General features: G+C 42.8%; 1 protein-coding gene across 1 annotated transcript in view; it reads left to right on the forward strand.

The window, feature by feature from the left end:
• The window catches only part of GUCY2C (guanylate cyclase 2C), a 50,477-nt gene that overhangs the window by 12,119 nt on the left and 19,491 nt on the right, over positions 1 to 18,867 (forward strand). Inside the window, exons 7-17 of the mRNA XM_033162204.1 lie at positions 1,020 to 1,152; positions 2,521 to 2,656; positions 3,182 to 3,264; positions 4,654 to 4,765; positions 9,076 to 9,157; positions 10,056 to 10,158; positions 11,722 to 11,784; positions 13,332 to 13,403; positions 13,753 to 13,857; positions 14,455 to 14,541; positions 18,421 to 18,553. Coding sequence (XP_033018095.1) covers positions 1,020 to 1,152; positions 2,521 to 2,656; positions 3,182 to 3,264; positions 4,654 to 4,765; positions 9,076 to 9,157; positions 10,056 to 10,158; positions 11,722 to 11,784; positions 13,332 to 13,403; positions 13,753 to 13,857; positions 14,455 to 14,541; positions 18,421 to 18,553 — 1,109 coding nt within the window. The remainder of the gene's footprint in view (positions 1 to 1,019; positions 1,153 to 2,520; positions 2,657 to 3,181; positions 3,265 to 4,653; positions 4,766 to 9,075; positions 9,158 to 10,055; positions 10,159 to 11,721; positions 11,785 to 13,331; positions 13,404 to 13,752; positions 13,858 to 14,454; positions 14,542 to 18,420; positions 18,554 to 18,867) is intronic.

The following is an 18,867-nucleotide window of genomic DNA, read 5'->3' on the forward strand; positions in this document are numbered from 1 at the left end:
GTCCCACGGGTCCAAATACAGACAAATACAGACAATACAGGCAAAGGATAGACGGATGCCCCAGAGGACCCAGTTGCAGGGATTCCAAAGAAAGATGCACAAAATGCCCTGAGTAATCAGTTCTAGTGCTTTATTGTCGAGCTACAGCAAGAGACTTACCGTATTTTCCGGCGTATAAGACGACTGGGCGTATAAGACGTCCCCCAACTTTTCCAGTTAAAATATAGAGTTTGAGATATACTCGACCGCAGATTCTCCACCCGGCATATACGGTAAGACGACCCCCGACTTTTGAGAAGATTTTCCTGGATTAAAAAGTAGTCTTATAAACCAGAATATACACCACACCTTAAGATGGCTTTGTCTGTGGGAGGCTAATATGTTAAGCGTTACTTATACAAAAAGCAAGTTACAAAAGCTGGCAACAATAGCCCAATTAACTCACCCCACCTTAGAGTTCCCTTCCCACCTTTCATCCCTCTCTTGGATAAGGGAGTAGCTGACTGAACCAAAACTACAGCTTCAAAGCAAACAGATAAGCATACATATATGATATCATTTTACAGCTCGAACCAATTAGTCCCGGGCTTATCTTGACTACCAAGATTGAGTTTACAGGTCTTTCAGAACATTTTCACTGTTTGGTTCTACACACCTATGTACACAGGCATTCTTCTAGCTATAAAGACTCATCTGGATTTGGGTCTGAAAGACCAAGGTATGGGTGCATTAAGTTGTAAGCAAGTACAGTCTGTGGCATCGCACAACATCTTTGCTGATCATGGGGCATATCTGTTAAGGCATCTATCTTGGCTTCCAGTTTCCTGGTTTAGTGTAGCTTGAATAAACATGGGATAGCCTTTTCTCTATATTAAACCATCAGGGTTGTTGGTTTGTTTTTGTTTTTTTTAAAAAAAGAAAAATAGATATTGAATCAACATTTGCTTCATTTGTTATTCGGTTGACTAAATGCTCTTGCTTCTTCCTGCATTTGGGACTCTTGTGCTTTCTATTTTCAGCAATGTATACTATGAAAATGCTCCATCATACGGTTTCATGCGGAATGTCCTTGTCCTGACTCTGGAACCATCAAACTTCACTGCAGTTTGGAACAGTAGCGGGATTTCTTGGACTCCAGATACGATGCCTTGGGTGATTTTATTTTATAATAATTTTCTGTTGTGCTCCTACGACACAGCCATGGAAAAAGAAGGCAAAGTTAAACGTAGCAGCAGCAGACCAGTATCTTTGAATGACGATTTTCACTATGTAAACGAAGCAACAGTGAAGCAATGGGTTGCCAGTGATATTCAGCAAATACGTCAACCTGGCAGTTTTCCTTTCAGTTCCAGACATCCTGAATCTGTACAAGCCCCCACTCCTACAGTCACCTAGCCTGCCCAGTGCTTTAACATTTTGAATGTACAAGACTGTGTCTGAGCAGCCCTTCAATAAATAAGCACATTCCAGTTGGCATCCCTCTGTGGGAGTAGAAGTAGCATTTGTTGCAACATCAAATTACAATATAAAAATATAAATACAGTTGTACCTTGGATCTCAAATGCCTTGACTCCCGAACAAATCGGCTCCTGAACGATCGAAACCCGGAAGTGAGTGTTCCAGGTTTTTGAACGATTTTCAGAAGCCAAACATCCGGTGCGGGTTCCGATTGGCTGCTGGACGCTCCTGCAGCCAATCGGAAGCTGCGCCTTGGTTTTCGAATGGTTCCAGGAGTCGAACGGACTCCTGGAATGCATTCTGTTCAAGAACCAAGGTACGACTATAAAAAATATTTAAAAACACAAAATACATAATAAAATTAGAAAAACAAACCAACCAATTATCACTGCTCCCACAGCACATTTAAAAGGGCATTGGATGTCAGTGAGCCAAAGGTCTGGTTGAATAGGTCCGTTTTCGCTTGGCGCCTAAAAGTGTATAATGAAGTTGCCAACTGAACCTCCCTGGGGAAAACATTCCACAAACGGAGCCTCTGCAGAAAAGGCATGTTTTTGTGTTGCCACCCTCTGGACCTCTTGTGGAAGCACATGAAGAAGGGCCTCAGATAATGAACACAGAGTCTGGTTTAGTTTATATAGAGAGGCAGTCCTTGAGGTATAGCGATCCTGAGCCATTTTAAGCCTTTCTAGATCAAAACCAGCACTTTGAACTAATTGGCAGCCAGTGCAGTCAGGCCAGGAGCAGTTTAAGAATATGCTCATCTACATTCATGTGGGAACATGCAGGTTCCCAGAGAGGAGCTTGCAGCCACCCTGTTCTTCCCCAGCCCCTTTTACTGCTGTGCTGTGCTGAGCTAAGCCAAGGTTTGCTTTGCTTTAGCACATCATCCAAACTGGGGCTTGTGATTAACTTCTCTCCTAACCACAAGCTGTAGCGAAGCCTCTGGAAACCAGAATGGGAAGAAGGAGACCATCTTTGAGCAACTCACTCAGGAACACATTGGGCCCAACAATACGAGAAGCAGTGGCTTAATCCCTCTCCTTTTGCTATCTCTTATAGATGAAAAATGACTTTGCTGTTGCCTACTTGGATGCTGTCTTGCTCTTCGGACATGCCTTGAAAAAACTTTCTCTTGAAAGAAAGTTAATTACTCCCACCAACTTCAACAGCCAGTTTCGGAATGTTACTTTTAAAGGTAATCACATATGTGTTTCTCTTAATTCTCATTAATGGGCAAGGCAACACAGTAGATTACTGGAAGCAAAAACAGAAGGAATTCAATAAAAAGACCCAAAAGGGGTTAAAAATATTGATAAATGTCAGCAATAGTTTTTCTCTAATTAAATGTATCAGCTTTACCTCCAACAACCCTCGCCTCCATATTGAATAATGGTAAATCTTTCCCTCCTTACACATATAAGAGTCTCTCTGTTCTGATCATATATTGAGATAATATTCCATAATGCTTTTCTTATTGTGTATATATTTGTCTGCACCAAGTTCTGTATCCTCAATTCCCACTTCCTGTTGCATTTGCCATGTTTTTCCAGCCTTGTCTAATATCTCTTCCAGGCTGTGGCTTCTGATGCTCTGCTCTCCCTACAGAAATTGCGATCGAAATTTGTGCCTTTCCTCACTAGTCTCCTTTTTATTGAATATTATCAGTATAACAGAGGTGCTGTGAGATGAATGGTGAATATTACTATTTTTCTCGTTACAGGTATTCTTGGTCCTGTAGTCCTGGATAAATTTGGGGACGTCGATGTCAATCTCACCCTTATGTACACAACAAATACTTTAGAAGTAAGCATAGGGCCAAACCATGCCTCTAGCTGGAGTTGCAAGTAACCCAAGGGACTGTTGAAGGTTTTTGGTGTGGGGAAGTGGTTGGTTAGTGTCAAAGGCAGCTATAATTAGATGGCACACCGGAAAACACTGCAGTAGCTTTCCCCTTGCCTAACTGTGCCAGTTTGTATTTCTCCTTGCCCTCTGTCATTCCAAAAAGGTTTTCTCCTATATTTACCTTTCAAAAAACGAATTTGGAGGCTTTATGTACCTCCTACTCAGACCTGATGGGCACACTTCTTGAATTATATTTATATATCTCTAGCTAGCTAGCTAGCTCCAACCCATTCAATCTTGTAGGCACAGCACCAAAATAGACACGTTGTTAATGCAGGCAATTAGTAATCATGCAAATAATATTTTAAAAGTAAGCAGCAGTCAAGTTTGACAACAGTGGGGGAGCATTTAACCAGATGCAAAAAGTAGCTGGAGAAGGACAGCTTTAAATCAGGGCCACAGCAATGTAAATGGGATAAAGCTCCTGCCGTGGTCCTGATGGAGGTCCCCCTTCCGCCATGGATGCTATTTGCTGCTGGGAAATAATTTTTGCAATTACTAAATTGTGTGAATGATTTCATTTCTAGTTTGGCCCACAGAGCTGAATAGTGCTGTTATTACCTGGCAGGAGCATAGAATCATAGAGTTGGAAGAGACCACAAGGGCCATCCAGTCCAACCCCCTGCCAAGCAGGAAACACCATCAAAGCATTCCTGACAGATGGCTGTCAAGCCTCTGCTTAAAGACCTCCAAAGAAGGAGACTCCACCACACTCCTTAGCAGCAAATTCCACTGTCGAACAGCTCTCACTGTCAGGAAATTCTTCCTAATGTTTAGGTGGAATCTTCTTTCTTGTAGTTTGAATCCATTGCTCCGTGTCCACTTCTCTGGAGCAGCAGAAAACTTTCACCCTCCTAAAAAAAGTGATAGCAAAGTGATAGTCGATGAAAGCAATCTATTTTGAGTGAAGGAAAATAATGTGAGGGATAAATGCATACAGGAAAAAGGAGGGAAATCTCCCCTGGTGATTCAGTAGGTGGGCAGGAAACTATGGTTACCGGCTATGGGACAACCCAGGATATTAAATCAGGGTTCAGATAAAATGGGATGCCATGGTTAATTAGAAGTTTCCTGGTTCAATCACAGCTTGTGTGAAGAAAGGTGCAAAGGGACGCTGTTAACAAGCCAACCAAAACCAGCTCAATATGGGGGAGATGCAGGGGATCCAGGATGGAGGGATGAAAAGTGTGGGGAGAGTGACTGAGGTCCTTGGCTGACATTATATTCACATCCATGAGTTTTCTTGGGAAAAGGAGTTTCCGACTAAAACCTTCTATTTTCTCATTCTAGTACAAGGCCCTCCTACGGTTTGACACTCATCTGAATGAGACAGTACCAAAGACGGACAAACCATCATTCATCTGGAAAAAAAACACCCTGCCTAGTGATATTCCTGGCACTGGTGAGACAAATCTATTTCTTGGGAAGGGGACTTGCACAGAGTCAATGAGACTTGTACATCCAATTTGAACACAGGAACCATTAGGCTGGTAGTAAAATCAAAAATTTACCTTTAAAAACAAAACAGAACCCAAACCTATATTTTTCTGTTCTTTGAATACCGAGTTCTGAATCAACTTGTCAACTTAAACAGTCTTCAATGTATGCAGCAGTACCCGACATGGGAGTATTTTCAGAGAGCATACAGTTCAAAAAGACTGAATATGGCAGTGCTGATACCCATTCTGAATTTACTTGTTTTGTAGGATTCCCAGTGTCCCCATCCACCTTACTTATCATTCTTGCATGGTAAATAATTCACCCACTTACACTAATCCCTTCTTTATCATTTGGCCCAGATAATTTGCCACAAATCTTGCTCCCCAACTCTCCCATACACCGCAGGGAAGCAGTTAAATGTACCCCCTGTCCTGTATTGTACTGCTCAAGTTTGGAGCTAAATGAGCAGATTCCTATTCACCTGGCCCCAGATGTTAGGAATTTGTGAACTAGGGCAAATGTACTATAGCACTTAAGCAGAGAGTTACACATCTAGCCTCAGAGCTCAGCAGCTTCCCATTGTAGCACTGTGTGGTGTGAATTTTCCAATTGTTTGTCTCCCCCACAATTGCTTGTGAGCTCACAGCTTGTATGACCAGAAATGTTCTCCCATTTCCAATAGCAGTTTTTGCTACTGTTGAGATAAATGCCATAGATATTGAATGTTTAACACACCCTTGGCAAGAATAAATTACCCTAGTGGTATATCAGTATAATGTGACTGTTAAAAGTATATGGTGCCTCAGGTGTAGAAGTTGAGCATAGAATAAATATGGTGGGATGATAAGATAGTCAGTAGGTCATTAAAACTATAAAACTATAAAAAAAGGATTCCTGGAGGGCTTAGAAACAGTTTAAAGTCTTGATTACGGGCGGCGAGGCTGACTAAGCTGCACTCCTCGTCGCCATCTTGCCTAGCTAGAATGCAGTGTCTCAAACTTTCAGCATAGGTTCAGCTTGGTAATTTATTTATTTATTTTTCAAATTATAAAAGGGTGATTTCTTAATTTACCTAGACATTGTTCTTTATATATCCAAATCAAATTACATAATGAAATGCCTTGGCTGTCAAGGATGGTTTCTCTGTTTTTGGCTGCAAATGTTATTGCATTTCTTCTCAGACTAGATGTTAAATTGAAATGAAGTAGAGGATGCAATACAAAAGAAAAAGAACAATGAAAACCTGAGCATATTGTAAAGAACATAATGTTTCTATTTTTCAATACCTTGTTTAATTCAAAAGTTATTAAGTGCCCTTTCATAAATTTCATCTCAAATTCAGAAGTATAATGCCATGCACCACAGTAACAATGTGATAGGCAGAAACTTGAATATTTTGCTTTAAATTGGGTGCAAAAATGTGGAGGGCAAGAGAAAGTAGTCTTGTGAAGGCTCTTCTTTTTCATGAGGGGATGACTGAAACCACTAGAGGGCAGCAGAACCTCAGAAATACAAATATGTCATCCAATTTCTAAACTCCAGACATCAGCTTGTAATTTGTTTAAAGCATGCTTGGAGCTATTTAGCCTTTTGTCACTCAGCCCAAGGTGCAGGGCAGAAAACCATCTTGTAACTTGCCAAATACATTTGCTTGCTAACTGATGTATTTATTGGTGACCCAATGTCCTGCTTTCTGAGTAGGATCAGCCAGACCGGGTGTTCTGACAAGGATGACCTTGCTGTCAAAGAATTTAGGAGAAAATAAGATTAGCCTTCAGTGAAGAGGTAGATGGAAAGCATGGGCATAGCCAAAAAACAAAAACAAAGGTCAAGTGTTTGCCAAGTAGTTGCTGCAAGCATTTTCAAAAGAGTTTAGCAGAAATCATTAGGCCTACACTGATGGTTGTACAGGCTTAATTTTTTCAAAGGTTAACAATGCAGTCTATACATGTGCAAGTAAATCCCATTGCATTTAATAGGGTTTACTCCTAGGAAACAATACAGGATTGCAGCTAAGGTAGCAGACCTGTCCACACTTAACTCAATGGAGCTTATTTTATTTATTAAATTTATACACCACCCTTCATCTGAGGATTACAGGGCGGTTTACAGTATAAAAACAAAAAATACATAACATAATGGGAAACAAAACTATTACCCCCTGCCCAGTTTAAAAGGCCATAAAGGTAAAGGTAAAGGACCCCTGACATTTAAGTCCAGTCACGAACGACTGTGGGGTTGCGGCGCTCATCTCGCTTTACTGGCCGAGGGAGCCTGCGTACAGCTTCCGGGTCATGTGGCCAGCATGACTAAGCCGCTTCTGGCGAAACCAGAGCAGTGCACGGAAACGCCGTTTACCTTCCTGCTGGAGAGGTACCTATTTATCTACTTGCACTTTGACATGCTTTCGAACTGCTAGGTTGGCAGGAGCAGGGACTGAGCAACGGGAGCTCACCGTGTTGTGGGGATTTGAACCGCCAACCTTCCGACTGGCAAGCCCAAGGCTCAGTGGTTTACACCACAGTGCTACCCGCGTCCCTTAAAAGGCCATAGATTGTTTAATTAGCCAGAGGCCAGGGAGAAGAGGAAAGTTTTCCCCTGGCACCTAAATGAAGGCAGGAGGCAAGTCTTTCACAAAGCTCACTTCTGACATGTATAAAATTACACTTCACATTTTTTTGTATATTGCTTCCAGCAAATGTGTGGTAGAAGTATTCAGAGCACTGCCTTGTCCTGCTTTGTGGGGATCAGTTTCAGTTGTTATAGCTTGAAGATGCAGATAGTGTCTAGCCTACTATCGGTTCTCCTGAACCTTGCCCATCATGGCTAATAAAAGTTAGCTAGGATTGTCTGACAGGATGGATTCAGAGAGTGGTTAATGCCTCACTTAGGAAAGCAGGAGGTACTCCTGGCCATTCTGAAGGGGACAGAAGTGAGCTCCCTGTTTTCTACCCTACTGTTAGGCATCATCTTAAGATGGATTTATTTTTCAGTGTTTATGGTTTTGGCTGATGTAAAAGATAGATTGCTTCTGGATTATCTGAATGTATGGTTTATCTTTTTTGATGTTTTGTTTTGATATTTGCTTTATATTATTGGTTTTAAGGTTGTTGTGCTGATTTGTGTATTTCAATATATTGTTATATACCACCCTTTGAAGGAAGCTTCAAATAGAAGACCAATAATAATAGCAACACACATAGCTGTTAATAATAGGGGATAATGGCTGGCAGCCATCCATTCAGACTGATATTATGAACCTAGGGTAGGGCAACTCTAGCCCACAGGCCAATCTTGGCCAACCTTGGGGTCAAATTTGTCATATAAGGCCATTTTTCAAAAATCATGCCCACCTGCTGATCAGCTTAAAGGTAAATGTAAAGGGACCCCTGACCGTTAGGTCCAGTTGCGGACGATTCTGGCGCTGTGGCGCTCATCTCGCGTTACTGGCCAAGGGAGCCGGCATACAGCTTCCGTGTCATGTGGCCAGCATGACTAAGCCACTTCTGGCGAACCAGAGCAGTGCACAGAAACGCTGTTTACCTTCCCGCCGGAGTGGTACCTATTTACCTACTTGCACTTTTGACGTGCTTTTGAACTGCTAGGTTGGCAGGAGCTGGGACCGAGCAACAGGAGCTCACCCCATCGCGGGGATTCAAACCGCCAACCTTCGGATCGGCAAGCACTAGGCTCTCTGGTTTAGGCCACAGCACCATCTGCATCCCTTGCTGATCAGCTTACGTCACTCTTAATTCAAGAGGGCTAGACAGACCTTAATCTAATGAATGTCAAGTGTTTCTCATTCTTTAGGTTTGTCTCCCTGAATTCCTGAGACAGAGGGATGCAGGTATTACTTTATTTTTATTTTATTTTATTTTATTTATATACTGCCCTTCACAAGATCTCAGGGTAGGTCACAGAATAAAAACAAGATAAAAACACAGTTAATAGTTAATACAAAAACAACAAAACAATAATTTCGCCCTTCCCACAAACACATTTAAAAGACTGTAGGATATTAATCAGCCAAAGGCCTGATTGAAGCGGAACATCTTTACCTGACACCTAAAAATATATGATGAAGGCACCAGACAAACCTCCCTGGGAAGAGCATTCCGCAAATGGGGAGCCACTGCAGAAAAGGCCCATTTCCGTATTGCCACCCTCCAGACCTCGGATGGAGGAGGCTCACAAAGAAGGGTTAATTACACTCTTGATTACCCTGAACTTTCTTCTTAAGTTTGTCTGATTTCCCATTTCTCACTTTTACAGGGCCGCACATTCTGACAATAGCTGTTTTCACACTTGCTGCGGTTGTGGTGGTAGTTCTGATCATCGCTCTGCTGCTACTGAGGTACAGTCCTCATTTCCTCTTCCTCTGTCCTTCCTTGACTTAAGTCCACAAATCCTTTCTGAAATTTACGCTTTTGAAGTCTCTGTACAAAGGTCACCTAGCGTAAAGGTAAAGGTAAAGGGACCCCTGATTGTTAGGTCCAGTTGCGGACGACTCTGGGGTTGTGGTGCTCATCTCGCTTTATCGGCTGAGGGAGTCAGCGTACAGCTTCCGGGTCATGTGGCCAGCATAACTAAGCAGCTTCTGGCGAACCAGAGCAGCACACGGATATGCTGTTTACCTTCCTGCCGGAGCGGTACCTATTTATCTACTTGCACTTCTTCTTTTGAACTGCTAGGTTGGCAGGAGCAGGCACCGAGCATTGGGAGCTCTGTCACAGGGATTCGAACCGCCGACCTTCTGATCGGCAAGCCCTAGGCTCTGGGGTTTAACCCACAGCTCCACCCACGTAGATGAGCTAAATTGCATAAGCTCTGGCACCCCTTGCTCTCCCAGCTGATGAAGCCCCTGTGTTGGATTTGCTGCTTTGACTATTTCACCTACCTGGTCAGAAAGGTTCCTTCTCATTCTCTCCTTCCCCTTCCCCCTCCACCTGATGCATGCTAGCAGATAAACTTCAGTAATGGAATATCTGCATCCCGTCTTTGAGTTGTAGCAGTTTCATCATTGGGAGTTTTGATACTGGCTTGAGGTCACTGCATACTTTAAGGTTACTTCTAAGAAGTATGCTTTCAGCTTGACTCAAACTGACTTGTCAAAAAGGTCAATATTTCCATTCATTATCAGGCAACTAGCGTCTGAAGTTCTTAAAATGTCCTGCCTGTCCACGGGTAGTTCTAATTCCAGATTCAAGTGCTTCAAAAATTGCTGCAAGTATACCTGTCTTTCTGATGTACAGGAAATATAGAAGAGCCATTGAACTCCAGAAAAAATGGTCCCACATCCCACCTGACAAGATTGTTCCTCTTGAGACTAACGAGACAAGTCATGTTAGTCTGAAGGTAGGAAACAGCAGCCGTCTATGGCACATGTTCTCCTTCACAATGAAGTGGTACTGGGTGTCTCCTGAACATGGTAAACCATGATGTTGGAACCATAGACGCTATCTAGAAAACACCTCTGTGATATCCTAATCTCTGTGTATGGACTCACATTGGCTAGGTTGGAAGGTGAGAGAGAGAATAGCCGGAGAGAAGATAAGTATGCCATCTCTGTACAACCCGAGTCTAGATGGAGAGGGTTCAAAGCTTTACATTCCAAGAGTTTTCTGTTTCTCTCCTCACTGTAGTCTTGTGGCCCAGCAGCAAATCTGACATGTCTCTCTAACTTCCTCCTGTCCGCTTACCGTACATCACATAGTTCCTACTAAGTTTTCATGGTCTCTTGCTTCTCTAACTCAGGGAGGGGCCCCACACTTTTGATGTGCTAATTGATCATTATCCCCCAGGCCATTGCCTCAGAGGAAATTAGGCTGACTCCATTTCCTTTCAACTCAGGTTGATTTCTTTGGATTAACAAGTACCTAATACACAATTCAGTAAATTTGCCCAGCATAATTTGCTTTCACACATGCTAATTAAATGATTAGAAGCGTCTAGTACACGGGTCAAATGCACAACTTTAACACACACGAGTCTGCTTATTTCCCAGTTCTAACACCTCAACCTTAATTCAATTCTAACACTAACTTGATCTGGAATTTAGGGTTTCTTGCACCCACAGTAACAATATTTAGTAGATGTCTATGATCTTACATGACTTACATTCCAAATAACATTCACAATTCTGCTACTCTTACAATTATTTATTTTATTGGAGTGGCAGTTGAGGAAGGAACCGGCTTTTCCCAGACATTAAATGTCATGATCCAAATGCTTAGAAATACGGTCCTCTGCCCCACAGCAGAGAAAATTATGAACTGTGAGTTCAAATGGTAAACAAATATGCATGTATTGTTTAAAATCTCTTCAAGCGCAAAGGACCACAACACAACTCATATTTGGAGAAGTATATTGGAGTCTGATGCCCTTAAAATTGTGGGAAATAAAGGTGCTATATTACATTTTTCTTGCACACACCAGGATGGGATATATTACCAGTTGTGTTGTAATCTGAGGTTGCAGTGGGTGGAAGACATGTTATTTCTGCAGCAAGGTCCTTGTCACCAGCATCCTAGAACCACCTAATCTGCTCCAAAGCCAAGCATTTAGGAACACAGAAAACATAAGATGCTTAGTTTCAAGAGAATGGTGTGCAAGTGCTGCTAAGTACCATAGAACTTCAAGGAAAACATATCAAGTCACTCTGAAATATGATATTGGAGCATTCAAAATAATTTGCCTATATAATGTGCACAGAAACAGTAGATCTAGCTGAAAGGCAACACAAGGGCACCTGCATTGATTAATTCAATGCATCCCTAATGGTTATTATTGTATAATTATAAGGTTATTGTATAATATTAGAAAGAATGTGGCTGTGACCATCATGAAGGGACCCTGCTCTTCTGAATCTAAAACTATGCATTCCTGAAGTCAGCTAAATAAAACTTCTTTGATTCTCAGATTGATGACGACACAAGGCGTGACACTAGCCAGAGGCTGCGTCAAGGCAAATATGACAAGAAGGTACATTTACTCCAGCATCTCTGCTTTTCTCCTCTGGAAATGATCTTGTACAAGATAAGGTGCCATTTCATGCTCATTCCCAGTTACTTGCAAAGCACAGGGATACAATAGAGCAGAGGTTCTTAAACTGTGGTGTGCCAACCATTTTTTTGTCTATCTACTCTATTTAGGTAGTCCTTGGAAAGGCTGCAGAACTGTTGAAATTATCTATACTTGGTCTTGCAATTGATTTATTTTTTTACAATGATGAAGGTTGAGGCAATTTTGACAAGGACTAGATTACTGAACAGGGCAACAAGTCTCTGTTTTGCACAGCACGGTTCTTAAACAAAACCTCTGTATTAAAAATTTAAAAATATAAATAGGATCCAGCAGACAAAATACAGTATATAAAGAGGGATTGGCAGTGAAGGGAGACAGGGATGTGGAAGCAATGAGGTTAAGGATAACCTAAGGACACAGAGAGGGGTAAGAATTGCAGGAGGAGAGGGTGCTTGCCAAGCTCCCTGAAATGAGAGTTTGGGCAAGAGGAGAAGTGCTGTTCTTTCTTAGCACAAAAAGAGTTCGGATTCATTTTCAGAAAATACCAACCAAATGGACAGATAACATCAGACCCATCAGACACATCAGCTCAATTGAACTATGATGCAGCCAAAAGAAATATAATTATGCCTGTAAATAAAATAATCATCACCGAAGAGCAACTGGAGCAGTTGTACATTATGGGGTAAGGAGGTCTCATTGAGGTTTGGGGGAATATTGGGAGCACTTGCACACAATTGCAGAGAGGTAGGCAAATATCAGTCTTGTGCAAGACCTCCATTATTGAAGATTAAAATAAACAAACAACTGGAAATGGATACCCCCCCCCCTAAAAAGATCAATTTGCATATTGTGAAGCATAATTGCTTAGGTTGGCACCATTTGCTTTTGTAGTCTTGTACACTACTGGGAATTTTGTGGTTTTTGTTTTTTAAAATAGGTGCGTACACAGTTACAGAAATACCTGAGCTCGTGCCCAGTCCATAAAGAAGGCAGGGAAGGAATGATTGAGGGAAGGGACAATAATAAACACTAGGGATATTTTCCACTAAGCTCTACCCACTAATATGGATGGCAAGTGGTGGAAGAGCGATGAATATAGTAACTCAGAAAACAGGAGTGGACTTACTTGAGTCATTTGCGCAATATGCATGCCAAAAGAAGAAAGTGTATCTGAAAAATCCATTGGGGGGGGGAGCCTCTGTGTGGACCTGAACTGGATAAAGCTGACTGATGAAATGTTTTGTTCACATAGTTCTTCTCTTGTTATCTCTTTGTATGTATAAAGGATTGTCATTGCATTTATTTTCAATGTATAGATCATATCACAACCATTGCAAAGCATAATGGTGTCCATTTCCTCATCATTGGTTAAGTAATTTAACATTTCATGTAAATTTATTTCTAAAATATAACCTACGTATCCAGACCTCTCATGACATTATACAATACATGGATTACTGTGATGCTGCTATTCATTCCTACCAACCCTTTTCATTTTCCAGGTGATAATCCTGAAGGATTTAAAGCACGATGATGGGAATTTTACAGAGAAACAGAGAATAGACCTAAACAAGGTAAACACTAAACCCAGAACCACAGCATATCCACTGAAAAAGGTAGACCACAATTTCCTTTCTTCTTATTTCTTTCATATTGCAGATGTTAAGTGCTTCCTTTTCCAATAAGCCTTCTTCAGTGTGCTAGATCTCACTGCAGAGGCAATGTAGAAAGCTCACTTTTCAGAACTTCTTCAATGTAACCCTGCGGGCTTTGGCATACACTTTTGAACTGGAAAGCACTGAGTGATAGTAGCTGAACTATATATCCCCAAGCAGCATAGGAGGACATCATATTCCCATACCACTGCATCTAATTTTCCACGTCATCATTCTGCTTCTAACGTGCCCATTATTTTTGCCCTAGCTCCTTCAGATTGACTATTACAATCTGACTAAGTTCTATGGAACTGTCAAGATGGACATGATGATCTATGGAGTGATTGAATACTGCGAGAGAGGATCATTGCGGGTAATTAGCTATGTAGCTCACTCATCAATTTGTACAGCGACAGGTACCCATCACATCTAAAGACAAGTCCTTGCTGGGGCCAGAAATAGGCACTGGGGAAGAAGGGTAGTTTGTGTTGCTCTTGGTCTTGTAATTTTCTCGGTACTACCATCAATATTGCTTGCAACTGGAGAAACACAATCTTTAGCGCTGAATTGCTATAAACAGCAATTGGGCTTTCCAATGATTGCCATTTGTTCCAATTTATTACTAAAGAGCAAGTTTTCCAGGGGAAGGCGGTGGGGCAAATGTAAAACCATCCAGCCCCTTCCTTTTTCAGCACAGGACAAGCAGAAGTTTGGATGAGCCCTTTGTGGCTTCAACATTAAGCCAGCTTTTCTCTCCTGCAACCCTTCGCACCCTTTTGTTTACTAACCAGCCTGATGAAGAGTTCTGGAGGGATCAAAAGATTGCTCACTATTTTGTGACATGTTGGTTGGTTCTAATTAGCTACCACATATGAATTTTGGATTATTATTATTTTTTAAATGAAACAACACTACTTCCTTTGTTTTTAGTGAAGATTACCACAGCTTCTTTGTCATCTTTTCATCTCAGGATGTCCTGAATGATAAAATCTCCTACCCAGATGGCACCTTCATGGACTGGGAATTTAAGATTTCTGTCATGTATGATATTGCAAAAGTAAGTAGATGGATGGCAATGAGGAACTTAATGAGGCATAATCTCACCTTGAGTGAATGATGGGATATAAGGTATTTTGCTGAAATGTCTAACAACAGGATTCTATAAGTACTGTTTGCCCTTCAATAGGAAATCTGATTTATTTATTTTTATTCTGTTGAGAGCTGGGACACTTAATGCTTGTTAAATTCTGACATTTTGCTGAAATGAGAGAGAAAATAATAATAATACTGCACCTAAATGAAAGAGTGAGCTTTATTTAAGAAATTGAGATTGTGGTCAGGGGCGTTCCTAGCCCCTTGGCTGCCCGGGGTGGGAAGCCAAGAGGCACCCCTGGGGGTGGGGGCATCGCGGCGCGTGTGTGCGTGTGTGCGTCATTACGCACGCACACGCGGGATGCCAGGCAGGAGCTTTGGGAGCCTCGGCGGGCTGCAAAGAGCCCCGAAGCCGCTGCTATAGCACAAAGGGGTGCCAGGCTGCGGCTTCGGGGCTCTTTGCAGCCCGCAGAGACTCCTGAAGCGGCGACCCGGCATCCCCGGGGGCGGGGCATTGCTGCGTGTGCGTCATGACGCACGCACACGCAGCGACGCCCCGCCCCCGCGGGATTCCGGGCGGGGGCTTCAGGAGACTCGGCGGGCTGCAAAGAGCCCCGAAGCCGCAGCCTGGCACCCCTTTGTGCTATAGCAGCGGCTTCGGGACTCTTTGCTGCCCGCAGAGGCTCCCAAAGCCCCCGCCCGGGCCCCCTCGGGGGAGCGCAAGTGGGGCAGGGAGAGGGGCATGTCAGCGAAGAGGGGGTGTCACCCCTCTTCGCTGGCCCGCCCCTCTCCTTGCCCCGGCTCCGCAAGCCAGCCAGCGGCGCGAAAAGCCGCTGGAGGGTGGGGGCTATTTTCGGCGCTGCCGGGGCAGAGCCGCAGGGCCGGCCAGCGAGTCGGGGTGTCATAGTAGAGGGCGAGAGATAGTAGTCTTGTGATTGTTGTTGTTCAGTCGTTCAGTCGTGTCCGACTCTTCGTGACCCCATGGACCAGAGCACGCCAGGCACGCCTATCCTTCACTGCCTCTCGCAGTTTGGCCAAACTCATGCCAGTCGCTTCGAGAACAGTGTCCAACCATCTCATCCTCTGTCGTCCCCTTCTCCTTGTGCCCTCCATCTTTCCCAACATCAGGGTCTTTTCCAGGGAGTCTTCTCTTCTCATGAGGTGGCCAAAGTACTGGAGCCTCAGCTTCAGGATCTGCCCTTCCAGGGAGCACTCAGGGCTGATTTCTTTAAGGATTGATATGTTTGATCTTTTTGCAGTCTATGGGACTCTCAAGGGTCTCCTCCAGCACCATAATTCAAAAGCATCAATTCTTTGGTGATCAGCCTTCTTTATGGTCCAGCTCTCACATCCATACATTACTACTGGGAAAACCATAGCTTTAACTATACGGACATTTGTCGGCAAGGTGATGTCTCTGTTTTTTAAGAGGCTGTCTAGGTTTGTCTATACTGTATATATCTATGCAAACCTGATTCTGGAGTTCAAAATGTTTTCTACTTTGGTACACATGTAAAATATTGTTGGCTTATAATCCTCTTCATTTAAATTTTTAAGATTTTTTGGTCATCTTTTCAATGTCAGAATGGTGCTCCTGTTTGTAAGATTTTAGAATTATGGGAACAGTTTTGAAGGAAATTTGTACATACACAAACCCCAAACCTGGCCCTGCTACCTATCAGTCCTTAGCTCCCATATATAGATATATAGCTCCCATATATAGATATAGATATATATATATATGTTCCTAAAAAAAATCCTCCCTCCGCATATTGTCTTGTTTAATTGGACTAATGTGTCCTGGGCCTGTTTTCATGTAGCAACATATTATTATGAAGTTATTTATTTCACATTTTTGTTAACTACCCTTCAAAATATCAAATATCAAAATATTACAGCAATGTGAATAAAAACTAATTCACACACAACCCATAAATACAATTTAATTTAAAACTTAAAAATTTAAAACTAGTGAACAAGCATTAAAAAATCAACAAATTTAAAGGAAATTTTAAAAGCCCAATAAGCTGAACAACTACAGAACAAACTAGAACAAAGAGAAATAATTTAAAATCTACACCTGCCTGTTTTGACTGATTGGGGGAGGCTCGGGAGTCATGGGCGGGTGGCCGTTGCCCAGTTTTTTAAAAACTCTGTGCATTTTTGTTTCACAGGGTGAGAGAAAGAAGGGCTTTGCACCTTGCCTGGCAGAGAAATCTTGCGCCTTGCACCCCTCCTGGGCAACGGCCACCTGCCTGCAACTCCCGAGCCTCCTCTGATCTGTCAAAACAAAGGGGGAAGGAGATCTGTATTGCTGGACGTCCCCCCCTCTCCATTCCCCTTCGACAGTGGCGGCAGCAGCAAGCAGCTGCTGAAACCAGCCAGAGTGAACTGCGGTACCAGGCTGGCTCTGGGCTGCTGAGACTGCCACTGCCACGTTTCCCGGGGACAGATTTGCAAATCTGGGCACATTCTGGGGACGGAATTTGTCCGGGGACAGATTTGCAAATCCAGGGACTGTCCCCGGAAACCGGGGACGTCTGGTAACCCTAGCTTAGAACATCTCTTGCAGGAGAGAGGCTTCTGCAATTCAAAAGAATTTCTGGCCCCCAATGCAGGTTACACATTTGCATTACACATTGATTTAAGTAAAAGCTGCTTTAAACTTCCTCTCTGAAAACTCTGACAGAGTGTACTCTTCCAGAATAAGGGGAGAGAGGTAAAACGTTTCTGTATCCTCTCAGCCTATCAAACATAGAAAAGTTCCACCAGACCTAATGAAGAAATGGGCTTTCACTCAAGCCAGCTTCTATCACATATGGCTTTTTGTGGGGGTTGGATCCATGCAATTTAGCCCTCCCAGCGTGTCAAGATGCCAGAAGAGAGGGTGTGTCAGGAAAAACAAGAAGTGCAAGTCAGACTCGTTTTAATTTCCTCCTAAAAATGTGGTGTTTTGCTTGTTCTTCCACTTTTATTGCCTATTGGCATATGTGTATTTTTCACCTCCCGAAAAACTAAGTTCCTTTCCACTGGAGGAGGAGTGTACAGCTTCTAATTTTTATTTTTATTTATTTTTTAAATGGAGAGAAAGCTGAGGAGAAATAGGGAAATATGTTGTCCCTGTGGTGGAAAGACAATCTGGTTGTTACTTCAGATCATACTATAATAGAATTTCAGAGTTGAAAGGGACCCCAAGGGTCATACAAGTCCAGCCCCCTGCAATGCAGGAATCTCAACTAAAGCATCCATGGCAGATGGTCATCCAACCCCTGCTTACAAACCTTCAAGGAAGGAGAGTCCACTACCTTCCAAGGGAGTCCGTTCCTCTGTTTAACAACTTTTACCATCAAAAAGTTCTTTCTTATGTTTAGTTGGAATCTCCTTTCTTGTACATAACTTGAATCCATTGGTTCGAGTCCTCCGGAGCAGGAGAAAACAAGCTTGCTCCATCTTCCATGTGACAGCCCTTAAGATATTGGAAGATGGCTATCATATCTCCCTCTCAGTCTCCTCTTTTCCAGGCTAAACACACTCGGCTCCTTCAACCGTTCCTCATAAGGATGGAGGAGCCTGATGCTCCTCTCAGCAGAGCCGATGGGGTGGGCCTGTGCTACCAATTCTGTTGCTGCTGCAGCCTAATGGAATGACTGTCGGGTGACAGTTGCTGGAGGGAAGAGCTTGGTGGAGCTGATCTCTCAGCAGAGCTTATGGAAATGGTCCTTCAGTCCTCCAACTTCCTCTGCCGCAGCCAGATATAACAGCCATTCGCCCTCCCTAGGAAACTTGGGGCAGACACTAAAAATAGGCAGACACTTGTTTTTTTTTGTCTCTCTTCATATCCTAGGGAATGTCCTACCTGCATTCCAGCAAAACAGAGCTTCATGGTCGCCTGAAATCTACAAACTGTGTTGTGGATAACCGCATGGTTGTGAAGATAACCGATTTTGGCTGCAATTCTATTCTTCCACCCAAAAAAGGTACATAAAGAAGATGAATTCCTTGCTTGGGAATTTTTTCATGAATATTTGTAGGCTGACTGCATCTTATAGGAGAACTGTCAGGAAATATGGCATTAATATTCTGTTAAACTTAAGTTATTTCAGTATAGCACTATAGTTATGGTATGACTATATTCCTCCCCACAACTGCCTCTGCTAAGCCACACAGCACCACAGCTTGAAGCAGTAGTGTAGCTACGAGAATCCGACAGTGGTATGATGTGATTTCTGATGCCATCTGCATGAGGATCAGAAACAGTTGAAAGTGGAAGGTATGCCTGTGCCCAGGGCCA

The sequence above is a fragment of the Lacerta agilis genome, chromosome 10 (genome assembly GCF_009819535.1).
Source record: "Lacerta agilis isolate rLacAgi1 chromosome 10, rLacAgi1.pri, whole genome shotgun sequence".
Taxonomy (NCBI): domain Eukaryota; kingdom Metazoa; phylum Chordata; class Lepidosauria; order Squamata; family Lacertidae; genus Lacerta; species Lacerta agilis.